Source organism: Labrus mixtus, chromosome 1, assembly GCF_963584025.1.
Source record: "Labrus mixtus chromosome 1, fLabMix1.1, whole genome shotgun sequence".
NCBI classification, from domain to species: domain Eukaryota; kingdom Metazoa; phylum Chordata; class Actinopteri; order Labriformes; family Labridae; genus Labrus; species Labrus mixtus.
In genome coordinates this window covers 30,215,649-30,242,352 of record NC_083612.1, presented here as the reverse complement: position 1 = coordinate 30,242,352, position 26,704 = coordinate 30,215,649, and the positions used below count along the sequence as shown (strand labels likewise).

At 39.3% G+C, this 26,704-nt stretch overlaps 1 protein-coding gene across 4 annotated transcripts in view; it reads left to right on the top strand.

Annotated features, from left to right (window-relative positions):
- Window positions 1–26,704, top strand: part of kiaa1549lb (KIAA1549-like b) — a 72,558-nt gene that overhangs the window by 24,883 nt on the left and 20,971 nt on the right. For all 4 annotated transcript variants that reach the window (XM_061041692.1, XM_061041686.1, XM_061041676.1 and 1 more), the window contains exons 2-11: window positions 6,487–6,852; window positions 10,168–10,653; window positions 10,773–10,888; window positions 15,380–15,599; window positions 15,910–16,043; window positions 17,148–17,316; window positions 23,659–23,718; window positions 24,522–24,673; window positions 25,182–25,353; window positions 25,838–26,001. In XM_061041692.1, the coding sequence (XP_060897675.1) occupies window positions 6,487–6,852; window positions 10,168–10,653; window positions 10,773–10,888; window positions 15,380–15,599; window positions 15,910–16,043; window positions 17,148–17,316; window positions 23,659–23,718; window positions 24,522–24,673; window positions 25,182–25,353; window positions 25,838–26,001 (2,039 nt within the window). The remainder of the gene's footprint in view (window positions 1–6,486; window positions 6,853–10,167; window positions 10,654–10,772; window positions 10,889–15,379; window positions 15,600–15,909; window positions 16,044–17,147; window positions 17,317–23,658; window positions 23,719–24,521; window positions 24,674–25,181; window positions 25,354–25,837; window positions 26,002–26,704) is intronic.

The following is a 26,704-nucleotide window of genomic DNA, read 5'->3' as shown; positions in this document are numbered from 1 at the left end:
TAGAAAGGACTTTAGGTGTTTTCGGACAGTTCTGGGGACTTTTTGAAGAGGAACTATCAACTAGGGAGTTCCCTGAGAACTACACACCATGGGGAGTTTTTCTCTGCATTCTCATCGCCATGGTACCTACTCTGAAGCAGGAGCTACAAAGGTTCCTCTAAACGGGGTTCTTGGGACTAAAATAGTTCATAGCTCCTGCGGTACCGAATCAACAAAAAAGGGGGAGGATTCCAACAGTTCCTAGAACTATGAAAAGGTTCCTGTGGTCTGAGAACGCCAGTTACTGCTCGCATCAAATTTAAAACTCTCCTGCTCGCTTACAAAACAGCAACAAAAACGTCTCCTCCTTACTTTAACTCTCTGATCCAGGTCTACACTCCCTCCCGCCCACTACGCTCTGCCAATGAAAGGCATCTGATCCAACCTTCACAACAGGGTCCTAAGACACTGACTAGACTCTTCTCCTCTGTCACCCCCCGGTGGTGGAATGACCTTCCAAACTCCATTCGATCTGCAGAGTCCCTCTGCACCTTTAAGAAAAAGCTAAAGACCCAGATCTTTATGAACACCTACTAACTTAATGATGATGAGGTTTAGGATGGTTTTGATGCTGATTAGAGCTCTCAAGAACAGCTGTTGATGTTGTGCTCCGCCTCTGGTCACTTCCTGTCAGCACCTGTGTGTCCAATCGGACTTAAAGCTGCACGTTTCCTCCTCTCTAGATCTTTGCTTGAGTTGTTCTAACTTAACTTCTGGTTAGGTGGCAGAAGAAGTAGACTAGTTAGCCTGAGTGGCTAACTGCATGGATTTCAACAGTTTTGTAATATCTCCTGCAGACGACCTCAGTTGTCAGCCATGACATGGAAACAGTTGCTGCAATATAACCCTGAAGGAAAAGACAAATTAAGTCAGCTATAAGTGATTATTTTTTGCAATTCCCAGGCTTGGATTGATGTTTTAAGTATCACTGACAATGTTGCACAAAGACTTCCTACAAATATAGACTTTTGAGTTGATGTTATATTCCTTGTTTACTTAAAACTGCTTTAATTTTCTCGCTTTCATTAAAGCAACCAAAAACCATTCATTGGTTAGTTTGGATCCAACACATTTTTGTGAAATGTGTTCACTACAACTTAGCAACTATACTTAATTTAATGGAGACAGTTGAAGACCAGCAACTGTTCTATGATGTAAAATACTGGATTTTATTGATGTAGCTGATTCTGTAAAATAAAAAAGTCAAATTTGATGTAAGTGTAACATGTTCTTAAAAGGACAACCTCTGACTGTCAGTTGCTTGTGGACACACTTTAATTGGGCGCTTTTTATTTGAGTAGTAAAAACATAACTTTTTTCTTATGATGAATTGACGTTTCTCAAAGTTTTTCAAATAGTTTTTCACATCACCCGAGCATATACCAACATTTTAGCTGAATATGCTAATGTACTGTTACATTATTTGAAGCCACTTCCTTGGGTCACCAACTCACCATTAATTCCCATAATTTCATGAAGGATGGGAATTAATTTATCCAAGAAGGAGACCTAGCATCCCTTTATCATTGAAAATCCTGCTCTGGTTTGGTGACTGGATGATCTGAAAGTGAGGCTCATACACCATGTAATCATGGAGTCTAATATGAAGGATAATCATCTTTTAAAGTATCCCTGAAATCACACCACAAACCAACAACATGCTCTTTGGCCTTTTTGGAAAGGGATAAACAGTCGAGCAGGTCCAAAGACACAAGTCACCCCCTTGTCAGGAGAGATAATCATGTGAATGAATGAATGAATGAATGAACATCTCTTTTAATGTACACGCCTCTGCGTAGTTGCAGGGTTAAGTGTCCGATGGGCTGTGTTCCAGACAGCTGATGCGTGTCATAGCCTGCTGTACTCTTTGAAAAAAAAAAAGTGTTGCCATCCATACTGCCACCACAGCAGTGCTTGGAATCGCTGCACCTTCATCCTCCTCCTCCAAACCTACACAGACATGATGCCTCCACATACGGACAGAAACCTGAGGGTTTGTGCATGAAAGATACAAATGCAATCAAAATTCACTCCTCCCAGACTTCCCTCCACCTTGCCACTGACGCTCCCATTTACAATTTTATACATCAACAATTGCTCAAAGCATTTTTAATGCTGCTGCCTCCATAAACAGTCACGAGGAATTTGTGAGGCTCTCTTCCTCAGAAGCAGTTGACCAGACTTCTGAAATTTGTTTCTCTTCTCCCAGGCTTCATTCCACCACACTGTTGAATTATCCTCTCTTGTTTACCATTTTCCGCACATGAGAGAACAAAAACAGCTCAAAGCAAAAGAGGAAGCAGTGTATAATGGTGTGGAGCAGCGGGAGCCCCGGCAGTGTCATGTCTGTGTCCTGGTAGCTCAAAGATTGTGACGGCTGCAGGGGGGGGGGGGGGGGGGGGGGGGTTGTGGAGTTGAGGTCTGTAGTGTGTGCGTGCTGGTTGCAGATGATTTTGGAGGCAAATCAGAATCAATAGCTGTCTCTTGGGTAAAGAAATATATACCAAGAATTTATGAAACACACAAGCTTGGAGTATCTATTTCTTAGATGAGGTCATATTCTAATTGTTATTTCACTTATTTGACAATCAGTTTCCTCCCTTTTAATTCCCATGATGTAGCTACAAAGTTGAAAATGATCTAACTCCCCACAGCTGTATTCTTTATCAGTATATTCCAACTCTTTGTTGAAGCTGTAAGATGTGCTTAATGTTTACTGCACAATCCTTGTATACATGTCCTTGAATTCAGCTGTTTGGTTTATGTGTAAACGCTGAATTGAAACATGAGTTTCAAAGTTCTGTGGATTTGAACGATCAATTTTTGGCTGCACTGCACGAGTGTGAAATAAAGAGTGATCCATCAGCGTGTCAGTGGGGTTTAAGAGGCTAAAGAAGGTGTTGGTTTAAGCTTTTGCTTGCACAGCAGCAGTTAATCATTATTTTCACGATCCATTAATCTTGCAGTTCTTAAAATGTCAAAAATGGCAATTCCAATTTACTTTAACCCACGGTTACATTTCCAAAAAGTGAATTTGTCCAGCGAAAAGGTAAAAAAAAAAAAACACTTTTAATTTACCATGCATATACAAAAATATAAAATATTAGTCTGACACTTAAGGAAGAAGCAAATACATGTTCTGTTTGATTTTAAAATATGTTGTTTGTTAATTTTGAGAAGTATTTTAATTATATGTTTTGCTATCTCTTTAAATTCAACCAAATAAAAAACGTCCGTACTAAATCTTGTTTTATTTATAGTGGGGAATGGGAAATGATGTGTTAATCTGGTTGCAGCACTGAGTAGTGTGAGGGACTAAAAGATAAATTCATTTTATTGGAAAAGTCCTGCAGACGTGTAGACTGCAGACACTTTAATGCAAATTGAAAGATTACTTTCTTCTCACTCTTTTACAAAATTGCTAACTTCTTTTCCCCCCACTTTGCAGTCAACCCGTTCTCTCCGTTTCTATCACTAACTCCTTTTATCTGCACACCTTGTCCTCTGTTGTCCATTGTTAAAATCCTCCCATATGCTCCGCACAGTCTGAGCAGGTGGCAAACCACGGGTGGGCTCCACACCTCTGTTCATCCTGGCCTCAATCCCAGGCACCCAAATTCATGTTTCTGCTGGGCACGCTAAGCAGGAGGGAAGGGGTCCAGGAAGTTCTCTTTTATTTCCATGACAAGGAGGTTTGACTGACTGACCTTTTAGTGGCCTTGAAGTAAACGTAACCTTTGTTTTCTAGGACCTCTTCTGTGAAAACTGGAACACATTTTTCTTCCACCCACTCTGTGTTTTTATATATCAACATTTTTAAATGAACGGTTTAAAACCTGCGGGGTAGCAATTTCATTAATCACATATAATCTCATTAGTGATTCATTGAAGAACAGAATCATATAAACAGAATTATAGAGAACAATTCATATCTTTAAACACAAATTATGCTGGTTAATGAAATTCAGAGATTTAGTCCTCTGAAAACAAATTATAAAAAGCATTCATGCAATTTTCTGGGGTATTGGTGACATTTAGGAATAACATACAGGGTCAGTGACCTGATAGTTTTACTGAATAGGTGTCAAATCCTATTACAGTTCTCATGTAAGGTCAGAAAAATATCTGAAGACGGAAAAATGTGTGCAGATAGCTTTAAAGTGTCAGCTGTGTGAGTACAGACTGCCTTAGGCTAACCATGGTGTGTGTAATTCAGAAAACATGGACTCAAGGGCCCACTGTAATTTCCACAGTATGAGCTGGACAAATCTCAGAATGATACGCTTTATGTTCAAAGTGTGTTTTCATTTAAGTGAACTCCAAGCGCAGTATGAGAAAATATGAGTGGCTAGAGTGGCCTTTTTTTTTTGCAATCCTGGTACATATATGAAAGCAAAAATGTTCCCCCAAAACTCAGTTTCTCTCCTGCACACTGAAGGAGGTGTGTGTGAGTGTAGCTGGATGCAATACAGCAGGAGAAACATGCTGAGGGGGTGGAAGGTGTGACAGGACTGCAAAGCTTTTGAAATGGATAAGAGAACCCCTATATGGGTGTGTTAGGGATGTGTGTAGAATAAAAGGGAGAGGACAGGACTTGAATTGATGAGAGACAACTTCACATTGACCGTCTTGGTGCATTAGTAACATCTAGATTATTTAAAAGCTACTCCATATGTAAACATCCATATCTCTTCCTCTGCAGCATTATTTCTTCACAGGCTACAAACACTGCAACATGAGGCCATTGTCTGTTTTTAGAAGTGGCGTTATCTTTGCCAAACTTGTGCACACAGCTACCATCACTTGAATAATTCTATTTGTTCCACTTTTGCCTCTCCTTTGGAATACACAAAAGTCTGTCCTTGGTGTCTATAACTATCAGAAAACATTTATCTGTGAATAGTTAGTGGGATTTGTTTTCTCTTCTTAGCACAGATCAGAATGGTAACCACTCAGTGGTGAATTAAACGGTTGTCCTTGAAAGGCATTTAATCATTCGTAATAAGTTTGACAGCTTATTTTAAAAACCTGACAACCTGAGCCATACGCAAATGTGTACTGTTGGAATCAGGTCTTTCAAATGGCAGTGTACCATACCTGGCTCTTTATAATGGCTTAATCTGTCATGTTTAGAGGAGGTAATTTTATGCTGACACGCAGGCTAAATAAATATGCACACTGTTTAGACCATGAGATTTTTCACGCTGCCAGTTAATGGGACGGAAACAACATGTCATCTGAGAGCGTTTTTTGCCTAATAAATCAGTTCAGAGTCATTCATAGAACAGCTCTTGGGTTGCCAGGTTGTAGAAAAAAAAACATTTGGCATGTGTTTCTCTTCCTCGCATGATGCTCCTTTTTGTTTTGAAATATCTTTTGAGAAGACCCCCTAATGGGGATTTGACCATTTAACTTTTGGAAGAGAGCTGCAGAGAGTCTGAGCCAAAATTCAGAGCTTCAAACCCAAAAGATTGTTGTAAAAACTCTTTAACTATGAGATAATTATAATTTAAACTGCAGACTAAATTATTTTTTATAAAACAAGAAGCTCATAACTATTGATTAATGGATTCCCTATAACTACAATAGTGCCATTAGAAAGGATAAACTCAGGTTAAAGGCACTTTAAACACACAGCGCTAGTCTCATCTAAGGTCAATATTCATGACTACTAGCACTTTTTGTTTTTATTTCCCATATTAGCAGATGACTCATATTGGTGGAGATGTTGACCAATAACTTTGTACTGAAATGCCAAGTAGCAATTCAATGAGTAGCATAAGAAAAGTACAAGTGATCCAAAATTCCTGGTCCTAACTGTGGGTTAGGATCAATTGTTAATAATGACAGCCTCTCTTGAGTTGAAGTTAAAAACGATTTTTGTATTCACTAATGGTTTTCCTTTGGAATGTCACAACAATTAAGAATTTATATTAGGTTGTTTTATTTTAACCTAAATCAAAAACCGCATCATCTCAGCGTTCAATAAAGGAATAATGCAAACAAACAAATACAGTTTAAAAATAAATAACTGAAACATAACCTGACTTTGATGGGCTGTTTATGCCAACATGTTTTTCTTTGGATGCTTTAGATTCAGTCGGAGCCTTTGTAATGTCTGTTTTCTTTGTTTTTATTTTGAAATTTGTGTCAATGGTTAGTTTTTGTAACTGTAGATGAGATGTCTGTCGTGTAATGATTGGGTATTGTGATTATCAAAGTAAATGTGTAAATTGTATTGTCACAAAGTAAACTGCAGACCCCAGCAAGAAGAACTTATATATTACACTGAAGCTGGGATCCAAACAAACAAAGTATTGTGCCTTATAGGAACTTCTATAGATTAACGAAAATGGGATGACATAAAGCTACAGCTTCATAAGTAGGCATTCGGAATGGCAATTAATCTTAATCTATGTTTTTTCTTCTTTTTGTTTTTCTTTACAGAAAAACCCACCTATGATGCCTCTGGCTCCTCATCTTTACCAAGCGACCCTGCAGTCAAAGTTGCTTCTGCACATCCATTGGCTGACCTGTCCGTGGCAGAGGAGGTGCCTTTCTCACTCGTTCATTTGGATGGTGACTCAGAGTCTGAGGTGGAAAGTTTATCAGGGCAGCCTGCCTTTTCTTCTGTCTTAACTGTCATGGCAGGAACTGTCAAACATCCAGTGAGCCTTGATCAAAGTCAGACCTCGCCGACTATCACCAGGGATGACCCCAACACCACCCAATGGCCTTCACATAGTTCCAGCAAGGGCTCAGACATGTCCTCCTCGTCGTCTGCGGGAGAGAGGGCCTTTCCTGCCAGCTCAGGTTTGACTTCTAACATGTTTCACCAACATGCCAAATCACCTCAGGCAGTTAACATGGCATCAAGCGCCTCCAGGCATTCACATGTGTCTATGATGAATGGAAAACAGAATGTGTCGTCATTGTCTTCATCAACAGCATCATCTCTTCCATTTTCATCATCAGCTCAGACCATTACCACTGTTTTATCATCTGTACTGTCTCCACTTTCAACTTCTGCTGGGTGGACAAACCATGAAGCTTCATCTCAAGCACAAAGGTTCTCATCCAGCCATGCCCGTCAAACAGAAACAGCAACATTATCACCAGCAGGGTCTCTGGGATGGACAGACGGACTAACACCCAAACAGTCCACCACTCAGTCAGTGGTTAACCTACCGGCTGTTAGTCTGAGGCTTCAACGCATAACAACCATACCATCATACTTTTTGAGTATAACCAGCAACAAAAAGAGCAATAAAGTGACAAAACACTTGTTCAATTCATCAGCAGTAACAATCCATTTTGTGAGTGACACATACACAAGGAGTGCAGGCACAAAAGTTTTCAAGACACCAGCAACCAGAACTAATACACCATACACCAGTCAAAACCCTCTCTATATTTTGTATGAACCCACTCAAGCCCCAAATCCTAATGTGAACTCTATATCAACTACTTATCCCGACATTAGCACATCATTTCTTTTTCATCCAGAGACTCGAGCTGTTCAAATGCAACAGGGAGCTTTACAAAGTCTGAGATCACCATCGCTGTCTGCTGATCATAAAGGCTATTCAGCTGCCAGTCATGTCACAGAGCAGATGTATAATCCAACAGCATATGCAGAAAAGGAAAAAAATATAGCAGCAGTGGGTCAGAAGATTGTGAGAGATGCAATCACGTCCCCTCTCAGTTCACATGGCGTAAATCCGACTGTGTTCCCAGAAGTGTCTTTCAGAAGCTCTGGATCATTTTTTACAGTTTTCTCCCAGTCTCTGCCAGGTAAAACATCTCTCACTGAAATGGCAATCACTAAGCTAACAAATATCCACTCTGGCATGGTGTCCTCAGAGTATGCATCTAATCCTGTTGATTTACTGATGGCAGCAGGTCCCGGCAGCCCCAGAGATCCTGCCATCAATATAGATTACAGCCTGGGAGACAGAGCAGGAGCAGAACTCAAATCTATAACCACTCAAGCTCACCTGAATAACTCACTTTCACCCACACAGGCGAGGCATGAGTCCACCACCGGTTCAACCCTCAGTTTGGTTACCATAAAAGGAACAACCTCCTCCACATTTGTGTCGGATCCACTTGATTTGCAAAGTAATAGTGGCAGAAATGTAGAAGATCTTGTAACTCAAACAGGGTCTCCCATGGGCATGGCTCAGGAGCCTAGAAAAAGGATGACACCAAGCTCTATATTTTCCTCCAGCAGTAGAAAAATGACTTTCTTTGGTTCAACAATTCTGGTAAGCTTAGCAAAGGATGCGCCTGGCAAAACCATGAACAAAAGTCTCACTCCCACTCAGCCCACAAACTTATTGCCCTTGCTTCTCAGCTACAGACCAAACCACAACAAAACTGATGATAACACTATCCTGTCTGCCCATAGTCCAGATAATTTTGCAGACCAACCCAGAGCCACAATATCACTCCCAATTACCCCTTCACAAAGACCTTTTCAAACAAGATCTTTACTAAACTTTTCCAACAAGTTTTATACAACATTTGGTAAAATCCAAGATCCAAATAAGTCTCACCAGACGGCTGAAATATCTTCTCATATGAAAGAATCTCACCAAGCTGGAGTCAGTTCACCTTCAACTTTAAAGCTGGAAATAAATGCAGGAAACATTAAAACATCACCAGCCTCAGATGCTCACATGACATACAAAGAGATATCTGTTGTGCCCTTCCAGAGAAATGCTGTAAAGAGTTCAGTTTCTAGTTTATTAAATGGAAATGAAGACTCCACTCCAATCAGACACGCTACGTCTTACGAGCAGGGTGCTCCATTAGTGCAGCTAACTACACATTTTTCTTCTTTCACGGCTGCAAAAGACTTATTTGTGTTTAATAAAGGTTCTGAAGTTGCTTTCAAAGGATCTCCCACTGAAATCCACGCTTCTACAGTAACCTTTGATGCTGCATTAGAACCTCTTACAAGTCTGTCCCATAAGGATAAAGTGACACTGATGAGCCACTTTCAGAATTCCTCCTGGTCAGATATTACCCAAACACCAACAACTAACTCTATTTCTCAATCTCAAGGATCAGTAACCAGTGCTAACAGTAATAAATCAGATTTGTATTTCGGTGGACAAACAATCATTCCCTCTACTCCTTCCTCTGCTCCACCTACTTTCTACAGTGATGGACGAAACAGCAGGGAAACATTTGGTGCTATTTTCAGCATTGGCACAAAGCAAATGGCACCATATACACAGTGGAAAGCCACCAAGCCTGTGTCTTTTCTAAGCGCTGCCGTTAAATTTCAAACTACATCCATTGGCTTTGATAAGGCAAATACTAATTCACAAGCAGATGGCCCATCATATGAACATCCAAAGCTGGAAGACAGACAAGAGAGTAATTTGCATGTATTGAGCTCAACTGCTTCAACTGTAGTCGCTCCAGGTCCATTTTTACTTTATCCGACTATTGGAGAACACACATCTTTTGGATATATTAAAGGAACATCAGGATATGAGGAACAGAGTCAGAATTTGTTGCCAGGTGATCTTAGATCTGCTTTGGCCAACAATATACGGCAAGAAGCCTCTGTGAACCCTTTCACTCCATCAGCACAGGGTTCAGATGGCTCTTCGGCACTCACTCAAATAACTACTGACACTGCACCATCTTCACACGATCCTTTGCTTGAATTGGTATACAAGAACAAAAACAGCCCTCTTCTGGAAAGTGTTGACTCTCTTGAATCTTCCTTTGTTACTTCTGCCACACTTTCAAACAGCATTCAACGCGATATCTCTGATATTGATCATGTCAAACACACAACGGATGATAAACTAAGGCGGTTCACACTTCCAACAGAGCACTTGCCATCGTCTTCAGAGACTTTGCCTCTATCAAATAGTAGTATCAAAGCTTCTCATTCATCCTCCTTACAGATTTCAGTGTCCTCTAAAGCTTCACTGTCACCATTATCATCATTGTTGTCAATCAATCCAACCATGTACCCAAGCTATACATCATCATCTGTACCTGCACCTCTACCTGCAACTTTTTCATCCTCATCACCAAGTCTCACCTTATCAATAGATTTTGATCACTCGGAGGAAATTACTAAGACCTTTGCTGTCCTTACAGAGGCAGGGGCGGACGACTTGACCGTTGGAACATCTAGAGCAGTTGCTCTCACTTTCCCCAAAGAAAAAGTGGCCAGTCTAGCCCCCTCTCAATCAGTCAGAATCACCCTTTCTGCTGGACCCACCGAGAGGACATCTCAGGTATCACCTCTGCCCCCTCAACAGGACACCAATACGGCCTCTGTAGAGGTTACCACCACAACTGTAGCTTCAACCACCAAGACGGACCCCACTACTACCATGCCCATCCTCAGAGTCACCACACAGTCTATCGCCACTACCACACCACATCCCACACCTGTGACCAGGAGGACAACGGCCACCACAACCATCAGAACTCAAACCAGCAGGAAGATGTTCACACAACCTGTCCCCAGAACAAGCCCACCCAGGGTAGCCACCACCATCTTTATTTCCCCCTTCACCACCACCACAGAGGCTCCACCACAGCTGTGCAACATCACAGAGAGACTGTGGGTAAAAACAGGTACAAAAAAATACTTTTGACAGTCTTAAAAAGATATTCAGATATTTGTCATTCCTTTAACATGTTTTGTCCCATTTCTGTCTCGATTTTTCTCTTTGTTGTCTGCCTCTCTGTCTTAGTTGTTTCCATCTATGTGAGAAGAAACAGACTTGACAGCATTCAGAGGCAGAACCTACGGAGGGGACTCAGTCAGGGCCTGAGAAAAGCTCTGAATGATAGTTCAGCCCAGGCACAAGTAAGAATTTTATCTTTTATCCTGTTGATTTATCAATGAAAAAAGCAGCATCAACATATCAGTATACACAAAAGTATCCATTTATTTGAGAGAGGTGTACCATGACGATTTTTGCGAAAGATTGTTTTTAATACGGTTACTTTTTTCTCACCAAATCTTTGAGGTCATGTTACCATGTTTGCACTTTTTTTAGTTGCATCACCTTTAATTTCACTTCAAACATTAGTAAAGCCAATGTATGGAAAAAATGGTGAAACCTGCATTGTTGGCTTGCTTGACATCCGCCTCGTTCTTGCCTTTTGTTTGTTTTTTTTAAATTGGGTTCAACTATTGGCAGAACTGTGGATCATGTCAGTCATGTCCACATTCACGATCATATTGCTGCTTTTTTCATACATGATATTCCAACAAAACATTGACCCACTCTCAGAAAAAAAAGCACCACGTCACTACTTGTGGACAAAAACTTCTCATGGTACCTTTGAGATGTATTACCTTCTTAAATATAAAAAAAAATGACTATTATTGTAAGAAGTTCAATTTTAGAGGCACTGGAGTCACTAACATGTCTTAAAGCTGATGAATGAAATAAAAGCCTATAAGTCAGCCCTGTTTGGGAAATTGTTTGAATATTAATGATTGTTATTCCCTTCAAGCTTTTTGCTACTATGACATGTTCTTTGACAAATTCATTTTTACTGACCCAAACTGTAGCTCTGCTTTAGACTAAGGCTTACAGTAATCATCAACAATTTTTTAACATTATGGAACTACGAATGGTTCCTATATGAGCTCTTACAATAAATCTGGAGGTTTATTAGGGTAGTGAAAATTCACTCTTACCAAGGACCCTCATGTAGGCTATGTGAGAAGAGATGAGGACTAATATAGAAATTAGGTTGACTGAATGTGTCCCAGAAGACAGGTGATGGCACATATTTGAGTAACTGTACCAACACTGAAAGAATATGTAGATTAGTTGCTGTAGATGAGTGTTGCTCCAATTCCCTGATGTTCACAACATACATGCTTTTATTTACACCATGAGAATCTCTCCACACTTTGACAAAATAGAATCTTATCATAGCAGTGGGCTCACCAGATTTAGTTCAACAAAAAAGCAGGTGGAAAATAGTCTTAACATTTTCCCTGCCATAGTGATACAAACCATTCAGTGCGCACACAAAGATTTTTGTGTCAGTGGATAAGCCGTTTGTGGAACCAATCATAGTTCCAGCTGTGCCAAAACCAATCTCTCTCTCTCCAGTGAGTGTCTTATATCTCCGCTCACTGCGACTTTGTGCCAGGAGCACCTTTTGGCTATGCAAAGCTGTGCTTAAATGCGGTCAGTAAAAATAAATAAAAATATGCAGTTTTGAGTCCCTTAAGCTGTATCTATATGTAAAACCCAGAGATGAAGACATACTCCAGATGTTCCATTATCTTACAGTCAAATACTAATATTAAAACACTGATTGCCGAGCTTTGACTTACATTATCCTGAATAGATTGACAGTAAGCTGTTTCGAGCACAGCCATCATTTTACCTTACATGCATGTAATTGTTCTGTTGGAGGAAGCCAGAGTACCAGGAGAGAACCTAGTCATGCAAAGGGTGAACATGCCAACTGTACACAAAAGGGCCCCTGATCGAAAGGGATTCAAACCATGAACTTTCTTCCTTTGAGGCAACTTTATATGCTAACCACTGCACCACTATGCCATCCAAAATGGGATTCATTTCCTACATAAAAAAACACTACCTCTCACTCTCCAGTGGGTTGGAGTACCTTTAGAGTATTCTAATTTTGAGCAAGTGTTAAGTACATGTTTTGTGTGTGTGTGTGTGTGTGTGTGTGTGTGTGTGTGTGTGTGTGTGTGTTCCCTGTACATCAGCAGTCCTGTTAAATGTCCTGGGTATTGTATTTCTCTGAGTGGAAGTATCAGATAAATGAGAGTGAGGCCTGTATTTAGGTGTATTTGTCCTGCCTGTGTGAAGGTCAGTGCTCTCACATGTTCAGTCTCTCTCCTGATGTGGTCTCTGGAGGTGCCTTGCTTCGGTGCACTCCTGTCACCCATTTTTACATTGCTTGGGTTCCTTTTAGTAGCACTGTGCTCTCATCCAATGGGAAGCAAGCTGTCGGCAAGGGAAATTGCTGCTGTGTTTAATTATAGGCTATAAACGGTTGGGAGGAGAGCGATGTGCAGTGCCGATGTTAAAAAGATGATGAGAGATAGACTTAATGAGTTGGGCCAAAAGTCTAAACCATTTGAATTAAAAAAATATATATATAGAAGTCAACTTTTTTTGTTTCCTGTAGCAAAGCCTCTCCAGTGACTGAAAAGTTTTTGGAAATGACTGAAATCTGTGGAGTTAATCTTTGGCAGTCCTAACACTCTATGAGACAGAGTCAGTGGGTGTGTTTCCACTCTCTGGCTCGCTGGAAATGCAATCTCTTAATGACACCTTCACATGGGTGAAGCCTGAGAGGATGAAGTGATAATAAAGGGCTCTTTTCACAGAGGTTTTAACAAGGCTGAATTGTAAGGAGACAGAGTGCTACAGAGACTTCAGGCTCTCAGTGTTTGGGCCAGCGGATCCTCTTGTCAGCACAGGCTTTCATATGGGTTTAGATAACTGACCTGATTGGTTTCACCTCTCATATACACACACACCTAGTTTCATTACATCTATCATCATTCAATTTTTCTGTTTCATATTACATTTACAGTTTGTCAATAAGTCAAACTCCCACACATCAACATTTGGTAATATCATCACACGTGCTTACGAAACCCACAGATTCCCCCCTGTGTTTCTGTGAGAATGAGGGCACAGTGATACCTGTCCTCTTGGGTAAGAAGTGGAGGAACATAAGCCTCTTTGTCCCAAACTCCCCATTTAACAGTCCTTGCCATGTCTCGCTCATCTTTTCTCTCTCCTCTCTCTTCCCTGCAGCCCTTCGGTCCCTCAGAGATCTCTCCACATGTCTGTACATCATAATAAATCTCTGTCCTGTTTACCTCGTTAGCGAGTGGTTGGACTTCTCTTTAACTGCTCCATCAATTTAATACATTTCAATATTTAGTCATTGAGTCGTTTGCTTATATGACTGATTGATTCCACCTGGTGGTCCTGCTTAAAAGTCCATATTGAGAATTAGTTTTTTGGCAATTACCTTTATATATTCATATAAAGGCCCAATGTTTTAATACGTTCACACTTTATTTACTAGCTATGAAATAAAAAATGTCTTTTAAGTCCAATTCTTTGGCTGTTCCAGATTATTTACTGCTCAGCAGAGACAGAAAGTCAAAATAATTTGTTGATTTCTCTCTGACCTGAGTGAGTTTCTGTTCTGGGTTATATTTAAAGGTTACAGGAATCAACAGACCAAACAGAAGTTGTGTGCAGGACAAAGATAGCTACAAGACATGAACACAAAACCCAAAATATGAGGAGTGGTTTTTTGAGAAATCCATTTCATAAGACATTTCAAGTTGGTTTCTTGAAGCTGCAAGAAGCTTGAAGTCAATGTTCTGGACAGAAAATACACACTATGGATGTCTCACATTCATATGTCAGACAACTCCATAAAAAGAACAGCTAACAAGGTTACGTTGGGAAACTTCACATATCAAAAAGCACTTCAGTGACCATAGAAGCAAAGGGAAATTCACTGTGATACACAACCTGTTTCTGTTTTGAATTTACAAAGACGTCTAATGAGAAAAAATGTAATACATATCACAAATACAAAGTCCTTACACATGAATGGATAAAGAATCCAACTATAATCTGTACAAACTGGGGCCTGAAGTAATTAAGACAATATTGCTCGATTTAGTGGACGGTTCTTTTTTTTTCAGAATCAAATGAAAATAAAATTCAGACTTGGTTCATACAGTTTGTTTTCATTGACGTGTCATTACAGGAATAGCAGAGGTGTTGATATTAACAACAACAGTGTGACAGTGGTCATGCAGCATGGACCATACCAGGACCCTCAAGGAAATAGATAAAGAATTCACCCATTATTACAGTAGTAATAACAGCTACACTGTCACACTTGATTTATTTTATACCTACAGTGATATTAGGTTGTCTCTGAATGAACCAAAAACAGACTACATTTTGTTTCTGGATATTTTGCTTTGTAAAGTTTTTTTCAGTTGACCTCTGCAAATGTAACTGATATTATGATACATGGTGCTTTTTGGTATATTTACATATTAATATTTTAGTGTTCGCTGATCTTAAACGGTGTAACATCTGACTTAACTGTAATGTCAAAATGTACTCTAAGACCGTTGTGACATCAGTGGACAGTGTGTTACTGGGAATTATAGCCCACTCTTGCCCACACTTGATTATGAGTGTAGTTACTCTTTATCATGGCCCACTTAGGAATAAATATTGAACACTTATTGGGGTAGAATATTGTACTTCCTGGATGACACATCATTTTAATTTCTCCTTTCCCCTGTCAGGTGGAGACTGTATTTGGATCTCCCAACATGACAGTGGCTTATCACGTGACTGGAGGGGACATGGTTTACGTTCCCTCTGTTGTACTGGAAGCCTTGAACTCCTATGGCCGTGATAAGATGATTGCAGACCTGCGACAGTACCTCCCCATGGTAACAGCGCTGCCCCTCCCCGTGACAACATGGAGACCCATTCCAGCCCCTGGCTTCCAGATAAAAACAGGTCAGCTGGTGCTCAGTCGGGATGAAAGACAAAAATAAGTCAGAGATCAGCTGGAGAATTACTGGTATTTGTTCCTGCTGTGATGGTGCACTGGAGAGAGTTCAGAGGAAAACTAGGTTTGAGACTTCCAAAAATAAAAAAGACAAGTCTTTATACCTACAATAACATTTATCATATTCTAATCGTTTCCAAAATGAATACAGCAAGATAAAGCAAAAATACAAATTTGTAACCTACAGAAATATAGAAATGGCATTAGTAGTCCTTTCATTGTTTACTTTTGTGTGCTCATTTTGTTTTTATGTTTCAGTGCTGCAGTTTGTGGGAGCAGGGGATGATCCCCGGTCCTGTCGGTTTTCTCAAATGATGGAACAGAGGCTGGAAAAGGTGTTTTCTGAAGCGCAGGCCAAAGTGCTCAACGTCAACAGCAGGCTCTCTGTTCAGGTACAGTGGTCTAACCCTTGGGTAGCTCCTATCACTGTGTAGGTGCTTCTGTGGTGTAAAGCTCTGGTGTCTGGGTATTTAAGTTAATCAAAGCTAGACTTAGGCCTGCCACACACTCAAAGATTTTTAAAAGGATTTAGAAAATGTGAGAGCACACACACATGACAGATCGTTCAGTTCTTTTAGTGTGTGGTGTGCGACCAACTCAGCACAACACACACTAACCGATTCATTAACCAACAACCAGTGTCCACTATCAAAATGTGTAATTTCGTGCGGTCAAACGCGGCTTAAGAGTAAACAAACATGATGGTCAAGTTAAATGTGGCTAGCTGTTAACTGGTCTAAAACATTTTGGTCCAACTCCTTTCCTTGTCACTTGGACTGTGGTCTGTTTTTCACAACATGTTGTATAAATACTTGACATCCATTTAACTTTATGCTTTGCGTTTGCTGTTTTCTGTAATGGTAATGTTTGTTGTGCTTCCTGCTTCAGTCAGCTCTCTTCCCTATTGGCTATTGTTCAATTCCAAGTGTCAATTCACAGAGTCTGTGCTCGGCTGTCCTCGGTGTTCTCTCCACACAACAGTTAATTGAATATAATCTGCAGCATATTAGAAAAATATTTTTCTTTTACACATCAGTATTACAGCATGGTTGAGTTGATTTGGCAGCTGCAAACAGATGCAAACTGTGTGCAGTTTGTGCAAAATTGTGCCTCTGTGTATAAGGCTTTTCCTTTTAAACCGTAGCTGCTTCTGAGATGCAAATTAATTATGTTTAGGGAGGCAATGTTTGAATGAATTTTAATGAGCTGCCACACTTAAGTGCAAACTATTTTGAGCCAATTCAATGTTTATGTCTGTGTGAAAAAAAAATGTAGGTTACAATAGTCTTCCATTCTTTAATGCCTCTCCAATTTCTTGGATGCTCTGCTTCTTGATGATTTGTTAATCCAAGTCAATAATATATTTTACATGATTGTTTGATTTTTTTCTCATTGTGTTCAGGAGCATGTGCTCTAATCTTTTCAGTTTTGCATGGAGCAGTTATGATTATACCTAAGTTCTTATGTGCCTTCTTCTTACTCTGTTTGTACCCCAGATGGTGAGTGTCTCCCAGGCTACAGGCTCCCCGGCTGTGTCGTTGGTCTACACTTTGAAGAACGGGACTGTCCTCCTTAATGGCACCACTGCCTCAAACCTCCTCGGTCAGCTGTCAGCTGAGCTGGTTGGCTACTTCCTCTTCTATCCACCACTTATCATCGCTGAGCGTAAGTTGTCATTTGCATTCAGAATTACATCTGTCAGTCAGGGGTAAAATAAAAGTGGTACAAGAAGAGACACCAGAAGTCGTTTTTTAAATTCTGGCAGGACTATTTAGTTCTCCAAATGCAAATTAGATTTACGAAAGAAAAAAAAAAAGGTCCTTTTTCCCAATTAAAGCCTACAGGGGGCTTTACACATATATTTGGTCTGTCATCTATAGGTTGGATCATGTAAACATAGCCATCAAAATATAAACTAATAATAGTTTAGAAATCAATACCTGATGAAACTGAAGATGTTTAGTGTGTTTTCATGCATTCACATGAGCAGGGTCTTTCTAGACAAATGAAGCTCAGAACATCTGACTAAGTCTGACTAAAGTCTGACTAAATCCAGCTTGTCAGTAATTGGATGTTTTTTTGAGTGGGTAGTGAATGAGTCACTTAAAGATAGTTGATGTTAAGATACAACAAAGCCCATGCCTCTAATCTCTGCCCCCTCTGAGGACAGACTCAGCCTAGCGATCCATCTGTGGTACAGATGTACTCAGAGAAAAACAAATGAAGAGTGACAAGGACTCAGCGGGAGTCTAAACAGCAATCTTAGTACAGTTCCAGAGTGCAGCCTGTTTCTATCCCCAGTGTAACAGGGGAATGATATGTAAACTGCTCAGCAGAGGGAGATACAAAAAAGCATATTTGATATAATAACACACAAAATTTTTATGGCACTTTATTAATTCCCTGAAGGATCATGAACATGTCTTTTGTTTGACCCCATTTGCAGCAAATTCTAAATGTAGGTTCAGCAAAAGATCTGGCTAACTGCAGAGGATTGACATTTATTTTACATAGAGATTTACCCAGAAAACACCCACGTATATTCAGTTTAAGGCTTTGGACTAATAAGAAGCCGAGCATATATTCTGGATTTGAGTTTCCATGTTTTGTTAGTGTAAACAGAAGTTGAATGTTTCATACAGATGCCTGTTATCTACATTGGTTCTAAAGTAATAACAAGCTGCATCTTGCACGTTGTTCTGTAAAGTCTGCACATTGGGTGTGAAACATTTTGCTTAAAAACTTTGTAGAAAGTGGACAATTCACACGTTTCCCAGGCTTCCATATTCCTCTGACATCATTTAATAGGTTGGAGGCTCAAATGCTAATCTGTTATAATGGTGAATTCAAGGATTGCTTTATTCATTCAAAGGTAATAAAGCATTTATGATAAATTATCATTTAAGTGTTCAATGATTAAACAGCAACTGAAAAGACGACGGATATTGTAAACCTAGATGTTTTGTTATATTTGTATTAAATTACTTATTTACTACTATTAGACAACAGCTAAAGTTAGCATGCAACTACCTTTGACATTACCATTTGATTCTAGTACAATATACATGAGGAAAGACAAAAGTTAAAATCTAATGCTAACTATAGCTTCCTGAAGATAAGTAGTGTTAGTGAGGATTGGTTTAATGCTAACATCATCGGTTGGGACTTAGCTATTAACACCTATTAGTTACTGTTGTATGTTGTTTTCCTTAAATATATAGCTTGATGTCCCTCTGGAATTATTACCATTCATTGTGTTTTTTAGTATAGGGAACTGAACTGGTGCAATGTTAGTTATTTTTCAGTTTCCTATGTTTATATGATTTGACAAACCTGAACTACAGTACAACAAATACTCAACATTTCGTCTTTTAACCAAGACAGCGACATCTGATGATTATTATACAGTACACTCCCCTTACTACCATGATTGTGTATTGGGGGCTAAATCCTACCGAATGCCGCTGACCTACTCAAATGAACGTATGTGTTATCAGGGACATTGTATAAATATCCACTATGAAAAAACAGTGCAGTGTTATAGGTTATATATATATATATATATATATATATATATATATATATATATATGTTTGGTGTGTGTGTGTGTGTGTGTGTGTGTGTGTGTGTGTGTGTGTGTGTCAGGCTTTCCAGTGAATATGTATTTAAAAAGAAGGGGTTCAAGGAAACTTTGGAAGAGGCAGCTTTACGATTGGCTGTGGATTACGTTTTATGTTTACACCCCTTGTTATGGTTCTGTTCATGCAGAAATGTCTCCCTAGCTTAGTTGTAATGGTACATGAATTTCTCTAGAATTTGGTAAGTTTGACAAGTCTCAGCGTTGGCTATGCAAGATCATGCTCAGGATCACAGCAGAGTAGATGCTTGAGCCAAGAATTAAGCTGGGGGCTACCCTGCATTAGCGTCTATCTGGACCTAATCCAGAGGTCAATTTTTGCGCTTTCAAATTTCTCCTTTGCTGAGCCCAGCGAGTTAATGAGCTATAGATATTCTCTATACCTTGCTGAACTGCATTTAGCATAATTTAGAATCAAATATTACACAGTGTATCTTTGGGGGTTGGTGTGTCCTTTGTCAGACACTTCCTCACTTGAATAGAAGTTGTAGACCTTCAGTATTGTTGTGTCATTGTTCTCTTTTCTCTGCGGAACAGCACCTAGATATCATCAACTACAGTAGATCTCTCCTTCATGTTTCTTGTGTCTGTACTGTACAGTGTGACTTGTAAATCTCTTACAAACTTTTTTAACAGATTATGGTTCAGTGCTTTAGCTTAAATGTATCTCCCTTCATCCGGGACCCGGTGTTAGTGATTTATTTTTTTCAGTCCGCTTTAAAACCGCAGTGGCATACATGGACAATCTCAGTAAACCCTTAAACTCTTTACCCGCCTGCAACAAATTATGCAATACTGACGTCACAAAAAAAAAAGGATATAAGACATGAAATTTGCAGGTCAGTGTTATTTAGGGCGGATCACACACTGTTTAAATTTAGATAAACAGGACCTCTGTTAGTGAGCATTAGATTATAAATTGCAATGTGTCAGGATTGAATTAAGTTCTAAAAGTTACCAACAGGCAGGATGAATCTGTTGGGAAACAGAGAGAAAGAGATAGAGCATTAGAAACACACTGGGGGAGCAGACACTGACACAGAGAAAAACTCAGTAAGACAGGGCAGTAAGAGAAAGAATGAGAGAGTGTGACAGGGATTTTACTCTGTTTGTTTTGCAGGCTCGCCATTAGTGATATTACACTGTTCACAGGAGGTGTGAGCATATGCTGGCAGCGGCTGCCTCCTCACTTCAACGCCAATTATCGCAGTAAATAATTAACAGTGGGGGATTCTCGTACCACCTTGGGCTCTGACAGAGAAGGCCTGCGATCTCACACCACTCCGATGTGCCGGTTTGTAGCACTGAGTACCCACTGGTTCCTTGGCGTGTGTAGGCTAAACAGCCGATGCTAGGCTCTTTTATTCCCCCAGTCTCTCTTAGGTGGAATATGCCTGGAGCTGATTGAAAAAGATCTCTTTTTAGGAAATAATAAGCGTCATTTAAAACTATAGCCTAAGTTCTGATGTTGAAATGAAATATTGCTTTAATAATAGCTCCCTGTTGGTGATTTTCAAGTTCTTGGAATGACTTGAAATTTGTTTAAGGTTGTATCCCCAAGCCTTGCATTATGTAAAATGATTACAGTAAATTCCTAATGATTCGCACTTATGGATATTGTCTACTGATTGCCCTATCTATTAAAAATGCCTAAGCCCTTACTGTTCCTGTCAACCTGCATCCCCTGCCCCCTTCCCTCCACCTCTCTCTCTCCTCTCTCACGCAATGCCTGAGTGTACATTTCTGTTGCGAGTTTGTTCTCACAGGCTGGTGATACAGCATTCCCAAAAACACTGCAGCAGCCTGCGGCACAAAAGCTTAATCAGGCAGGAAATAGATGTAAGAGAACACAGAGACAACCGGAGCTCTGGCAGCTGAACGCCCGCCTTGCTTCAGTGTTTGTCTGAAATGCAGTGATAATGAGGCTTTAACCTGAGATTTCAATCACAAACAATGCACCAAACTGAGACCACTTGTTGCTATGCTAGCAGCAAAGAAGCAGTGACAACATACTCTCAAAAAAATGACTCATTATTTCAACGTAATTTTTTTTGTAATTGTATTTTTTTTAGATTAAACCAATTGTATCTTACCACTTTCATCAGAGTAAATTAAATTGCTTTGATCAAACATATCTATATTTCGTTGACCCAATGTAATTTGACCCCAAATCAAAAATAACAATATTACGTTGAACCAATGTGATTTGTCTCTTAATTTATTATCTCTACATTTTGTTGATTGAATATGATTTGTGCATCTGGTTTCTCGAATGCATTTCTTTAGGCTTTGTTGCGTTCATTAATGTTTTCACAATAACATAACGTAAACCACTTTATACTTTATAAACATTATATTGATAAAATGTCAACCTAAATGTCCTTTTGAGGTATTTATTACAATTATTTGAAGTGCAACTTTGACAGCAACAGGAAATGGTCATGTATAACTACAAGCTAACAATCCAGACAACGTCTATGATGCTGGCATTTAAAAATCCTCTGCAGCCTGCCAGATGCTGAACAGCAACATTTAAATGTGCCTTCTGTTCTTGTGTCTACTCATACATCTTCAAGTTTGAACACATCAAAAGTATGTTGCAAAGGTGTTGGGTAGCTCAGGTCCAGAGAATAAATCAATCCAAGTAGCATGGTGCAGGAACAGGCAATGATCGGGAGATCACAGAGGACCGCAAGTCTCTCTATGACTACGCCAGCTAACAGTCCTTAGAGACATAGAACAGAGCAAAAACAATGATTAACAGCCATTCTTTTTTGTTCCAACACAAATAAATGCTACTACAGACTTAAATTCTCTGAAGGTGACCATCACAGTAATCATTACGGCCCAATCTGTGTGCATAAAAGTCACTGACATTCTCCAACTAGGTAGAGTGTGATCCTAGAATAGTTGTTTGAGCATGATGTTTTTAGATGGCTTGGTTAGGAAAAACACATTTAAATACTTTTTTTTCACAAAAATGGGTGATATTACCCTTTTATTCTGTAAACTTAAAGGAGTGACAACTACACTGACAAGCCAACTCACTACCACCACCGCCCACCACCAACAGATTTGCATTACTTACCGAGTACTCCTTGATAAAGGTCTCGTAATCTTCTTTGAGGTAATGACCATCTCTCTCTTGGCATCTATATGGCACCACTCTGAAACAAAACGGTCAGAAATGTTTGGATCCTGCTTAAATTTTAACATTCTGGAAAGATTCAAACAGCCATTATTCATTATCTCGAGGTTTTTAATCTATCTTATTAATTAATCATATTATAGAAACAGAGAAGTTTACTGCTTCACTCTCTTCAGCTTAATTCTCCCTGGCTCGTGAATAAATCATCACTTACTCTCACTTGTCTGCCTCTGTCTCTCACTGCCCCCGTGAACGCTATTTGTGTTTGCAGAGAGTTTTAATCATGTTTGTATCTGTTAATTATCAATATTAATCTGTAATATTATCTGCAAAGTCATACTTCTCATATCAGGTCAGACTTTTTTTTTTAACCCCCATAGGGTCTTAGTTTTTTAGTCACAACCAGGCTCATGTTCAAACATTATAAAGTAGTTATAAACACAAAAAATCCTACTTATCATAGTTTGTTCATCGGTAACACCTTAAAATAAGGTACACACATTTTCCATTGTTAGTGTGAAACGAATAAGTAACCACTAAGTAACCACAAAATAACCACTAAGTAACCACTAAGTAGCCACTAATTTTCTGTATTTAAAGTTTAAACACATTGTAATTTTTTTAAATAAAAGCTTTCAAATGTACAATTAGGTCCTTGTTAATTTTCTTTTCTACACTTGTGTCAGGAATTTTAAAGCACTTTGGATTAATTTTATAATGTTATGATGAATAACAGTTAAATACTTCTTCAACGAGCATAACGTTGTACCTTTTTAAGAGGGATGGAAATTCATTAAAATGTTATTATGAAAAAGTTGAGTTTGTACACAAAATTAGTAAGTGGTGTTTAGGTGTTCTCTCTGTGTGTGTGTGTGTGTGTGTGTGTGTGTGTGTGTGTGTCAAAATGCAATGTTTACTAAAAAAAATACCAATATGTCGAAACTTTTCATAGAAAGAAATGGTCTAGTCCCTGGGTGAAGACCCTGGGTGTTATATGTTGATGTGGGGGGTAGCAAATGTACCTTGCTAAAACATGCAGCAAACGTACCATTTTCATATGAAATCAAAAATCTAATTATTACATTTAAAAGATAAAAAAAAAAAAAACATTAAAGACATTAAATAATGAGGTGATGATTACAAAGTGAACATGACTGTTTTCATTTATGAAGCTAACACTGATTCTCAGAGGTAACAGCATCATGTTTTTATGTCTTGGCAGCACTGGAGTATCACAATCTGAACACCTCTGTTGCTACCAGAGACTTCTGGGTAATTACAGGTAGGGTTATCATTGTTTTTAAAACATTTTCACATATTCAGTGGGGACACGTGTGCATGTTCTACAATACAACCATTATAATGAAATATATATAATTCCTTTACAATTATAAACAATTTACAGGGTGCTACTTATTTGATATGAAGGACTTCATGCATAAGCTTATGTTTACAATCAGTCCTTTCAGTGGATCAATAAGATGCATATGACCTCTGGATTGCTTGTTGTTTTTTATCTCCTCGGCCGGCTTCATTCATCAGTGTGTTTCAGTGTTCAAGGGCACACACAGTGCTACACTGTTTAATGGATGACCCTTCAGATTATGCTGTGTGCCTCTTAACCCTGCACTTACTGCCATGAGAGGCCAAGTCAGCCCAAGGTCTCCCCCTACATAATTGGATTCACTCACACCTGAACAAGATGTACGACCGGCTTTATTGCCTGTAAACAATTGATAAAAAGGAACCAGATTAAAGCTAAATTAGGTGACATTTTACCACCAGGGGGCAGTCTTCAAAACAAGCTTCAAGGAGGCATAGCGTTTTTTTAAACAGTATTATTAGCTTTACGTTGCTATGGCTAATAATAACTTGTCAACTAACATATTGATGAAACACAGAGCACCAAGGGAAATCAGAAATCTGGTATTATTCTTACATGTTTGGTGTGTTTATTGTAGCACACACATTTTTAATTTGACCTCTCTCGTTTCTCTCTTTTTGCTCATCTCTTTTTTGCCAATCATGTATTGCCGCTATCAACAACCATCTGGCCACTCTCCTTTTTGTTGTCTACATTTGCAGTGATCCAGGACGTGGATAACGCCAGTCTGGAGGGACAGTACCAAAGCTTTGCCAGTCTAATGGAGCAACGGCTGGCAGAGCTTTTTGTTTTGGCAGGGCAGCAGGGCAATCGTTTCAGACGAGCTACTGCTGTAGACAGCTACACTGTTCAGGTAAGGAAGTAACGCAGGACAGGGCCTCGTCTGACCTATTCCTGTAAGAACTAACAGTCAACAAGGCATAGGGTTAGAAAGTAAAAAAGTTATATATTTTGGATTTTAAAAAATGTATGTAGATGTTCAATGAAGTTGAAATTAAAGCAATAAACCAACAGCTCTAATTTTTTTTACAGTATAAATATTTCATGAGATGCACTCTTTGATACACACTCCTACACACGCTTGCATGATAACTTGCGGTCAGCCCTTGATAATTAGGGAGTTTCTCAGCTTATCATCAACTAATTGCTCTTCAAAACAGGCCAGAGGTTTAATGTTTTACAAAGTAAGTACTCTTCCATGCAGTTTTTAACCTCTCATGAGACTCCACACCTAGATGCTTGGCTTTATTTGTATTTCCTCTTTGTAATGTAAATTGGTTCTGAACAATATACAAGATGTTCATTAACAGCTAAAGTTCAAGGAAACTTGTGTCATTCCTTTCCTTTTTTTCCACATTTAGATGGTGAGCATCCGCAGAGTTTCAGGGTTAAAGAATCCAGCTGAGATGACCTACTACGTCCAGCACAATGGTGTTCCTTTATCCGGCACATCAGCTGCCAAAGTCCTGAACACAGTGGACTCTCAGACCATGGCGCTCACCCTCGGCTACTTTGTCCAGCTGCAGGCGGAACGTGAGCACAGCTTTCTTCTATCATTTGACAAGCAGCCAAACAGACAGAAACACAGACAGACATGCAAACTGAAACACATGAGTCATCCTGCTGAGTATAGATAGAAGAGATGGAGTATGGGGAGAAGAGAAAGCTCTTTGCTCTCTAATGTCTCTGAAGCACTCCTGGCAGGACAGTGTTTTTTTTAGGGCTGCAGTTCACTGCTAAGTGAAGATAGAAGGGGAGAGAGAGAAAAGGGAGAGCTGCATCCTCTTATAGATTTCTGCCTACAATAGCTGAATCCATCTCACTGTATATCAGGTTAGGCAGTTCAATAGCATGGATGTAATTGATGATTCTGCATGTTAAAGCAGGTCCATTTTGCTGTGTGTCATTCTTCCAATCAATCAATACATAGACAATCTTTAATTATTTTGTGTCCAGAGTCGATTTGATTATTATGCAATGATGTGGTGATGTTAATGAAGTGCTTTTCTGTTTTCAGCTGTGGTGAAAAATCCTCCTAATAACCTTTGGATTCTTGCGGCAGTGTTGGCCCCCATCGCCGTGGTAACACTCATTATCATCATCATCACAGCTGTGCTGTGCAGGAAGAATAAAAATGACTTTAAAGCCGATGCCATCGGCAACCTCAATCCCCGAGCTAAGGTATCTGCCTCTCTGTCCGTCTGTGCTGAAACTGAGTTAAAGCTGAAACATCTTTTACAGTCAGACCGGCTCTGTTTTGATAACTTGTTCATCGTTTCAATTATTTTCTTGGTTTTATATCATTGTAAATTGAATGTGATTGGGTTTTTACTTCTGGTTGGAAAAACAAATAATTCAAACAGATATCTATCCATGGATTATATGTGCATGTTACTCTCGTATAAAGCTTTTTTGTGCAGACCTTCTTCATATAAATGAACGTAATCAGACCTTTTCAAAACAAACTTTTACATGATGCTGAGTAAGCTTATTATAAGACAATCTCTCTGTAATTTGTGGATGAGTCACATTTTTAAATATAGTTTCTATTAAATCATATACCTTCACTGGAGAATAAAGTAGTTGTGTTGTAGGTCATCCAGGAATTATTGGTGTGCAAGAGCTGAAGAAGGGAGCAACCACAAAGGGGCTTTAGACCACATCAACTAGTATATGGCAACGTCTATATGTAGAAAAGCCTAAGCAGCTCTGAAGAATGTTTTTGATGTCTAAATTAAAACGAAACTTGTTATTCAGAGATAAAGATCAGAGTAAAATAAGGGATACATATCGATGACAAACATGGATTCAACGCTGGTGTAACGCTCCTTCTTTGGGCAGCACTGTCAGTATAAGTCAGCATAAGTCAACAGTATTTGTGTCA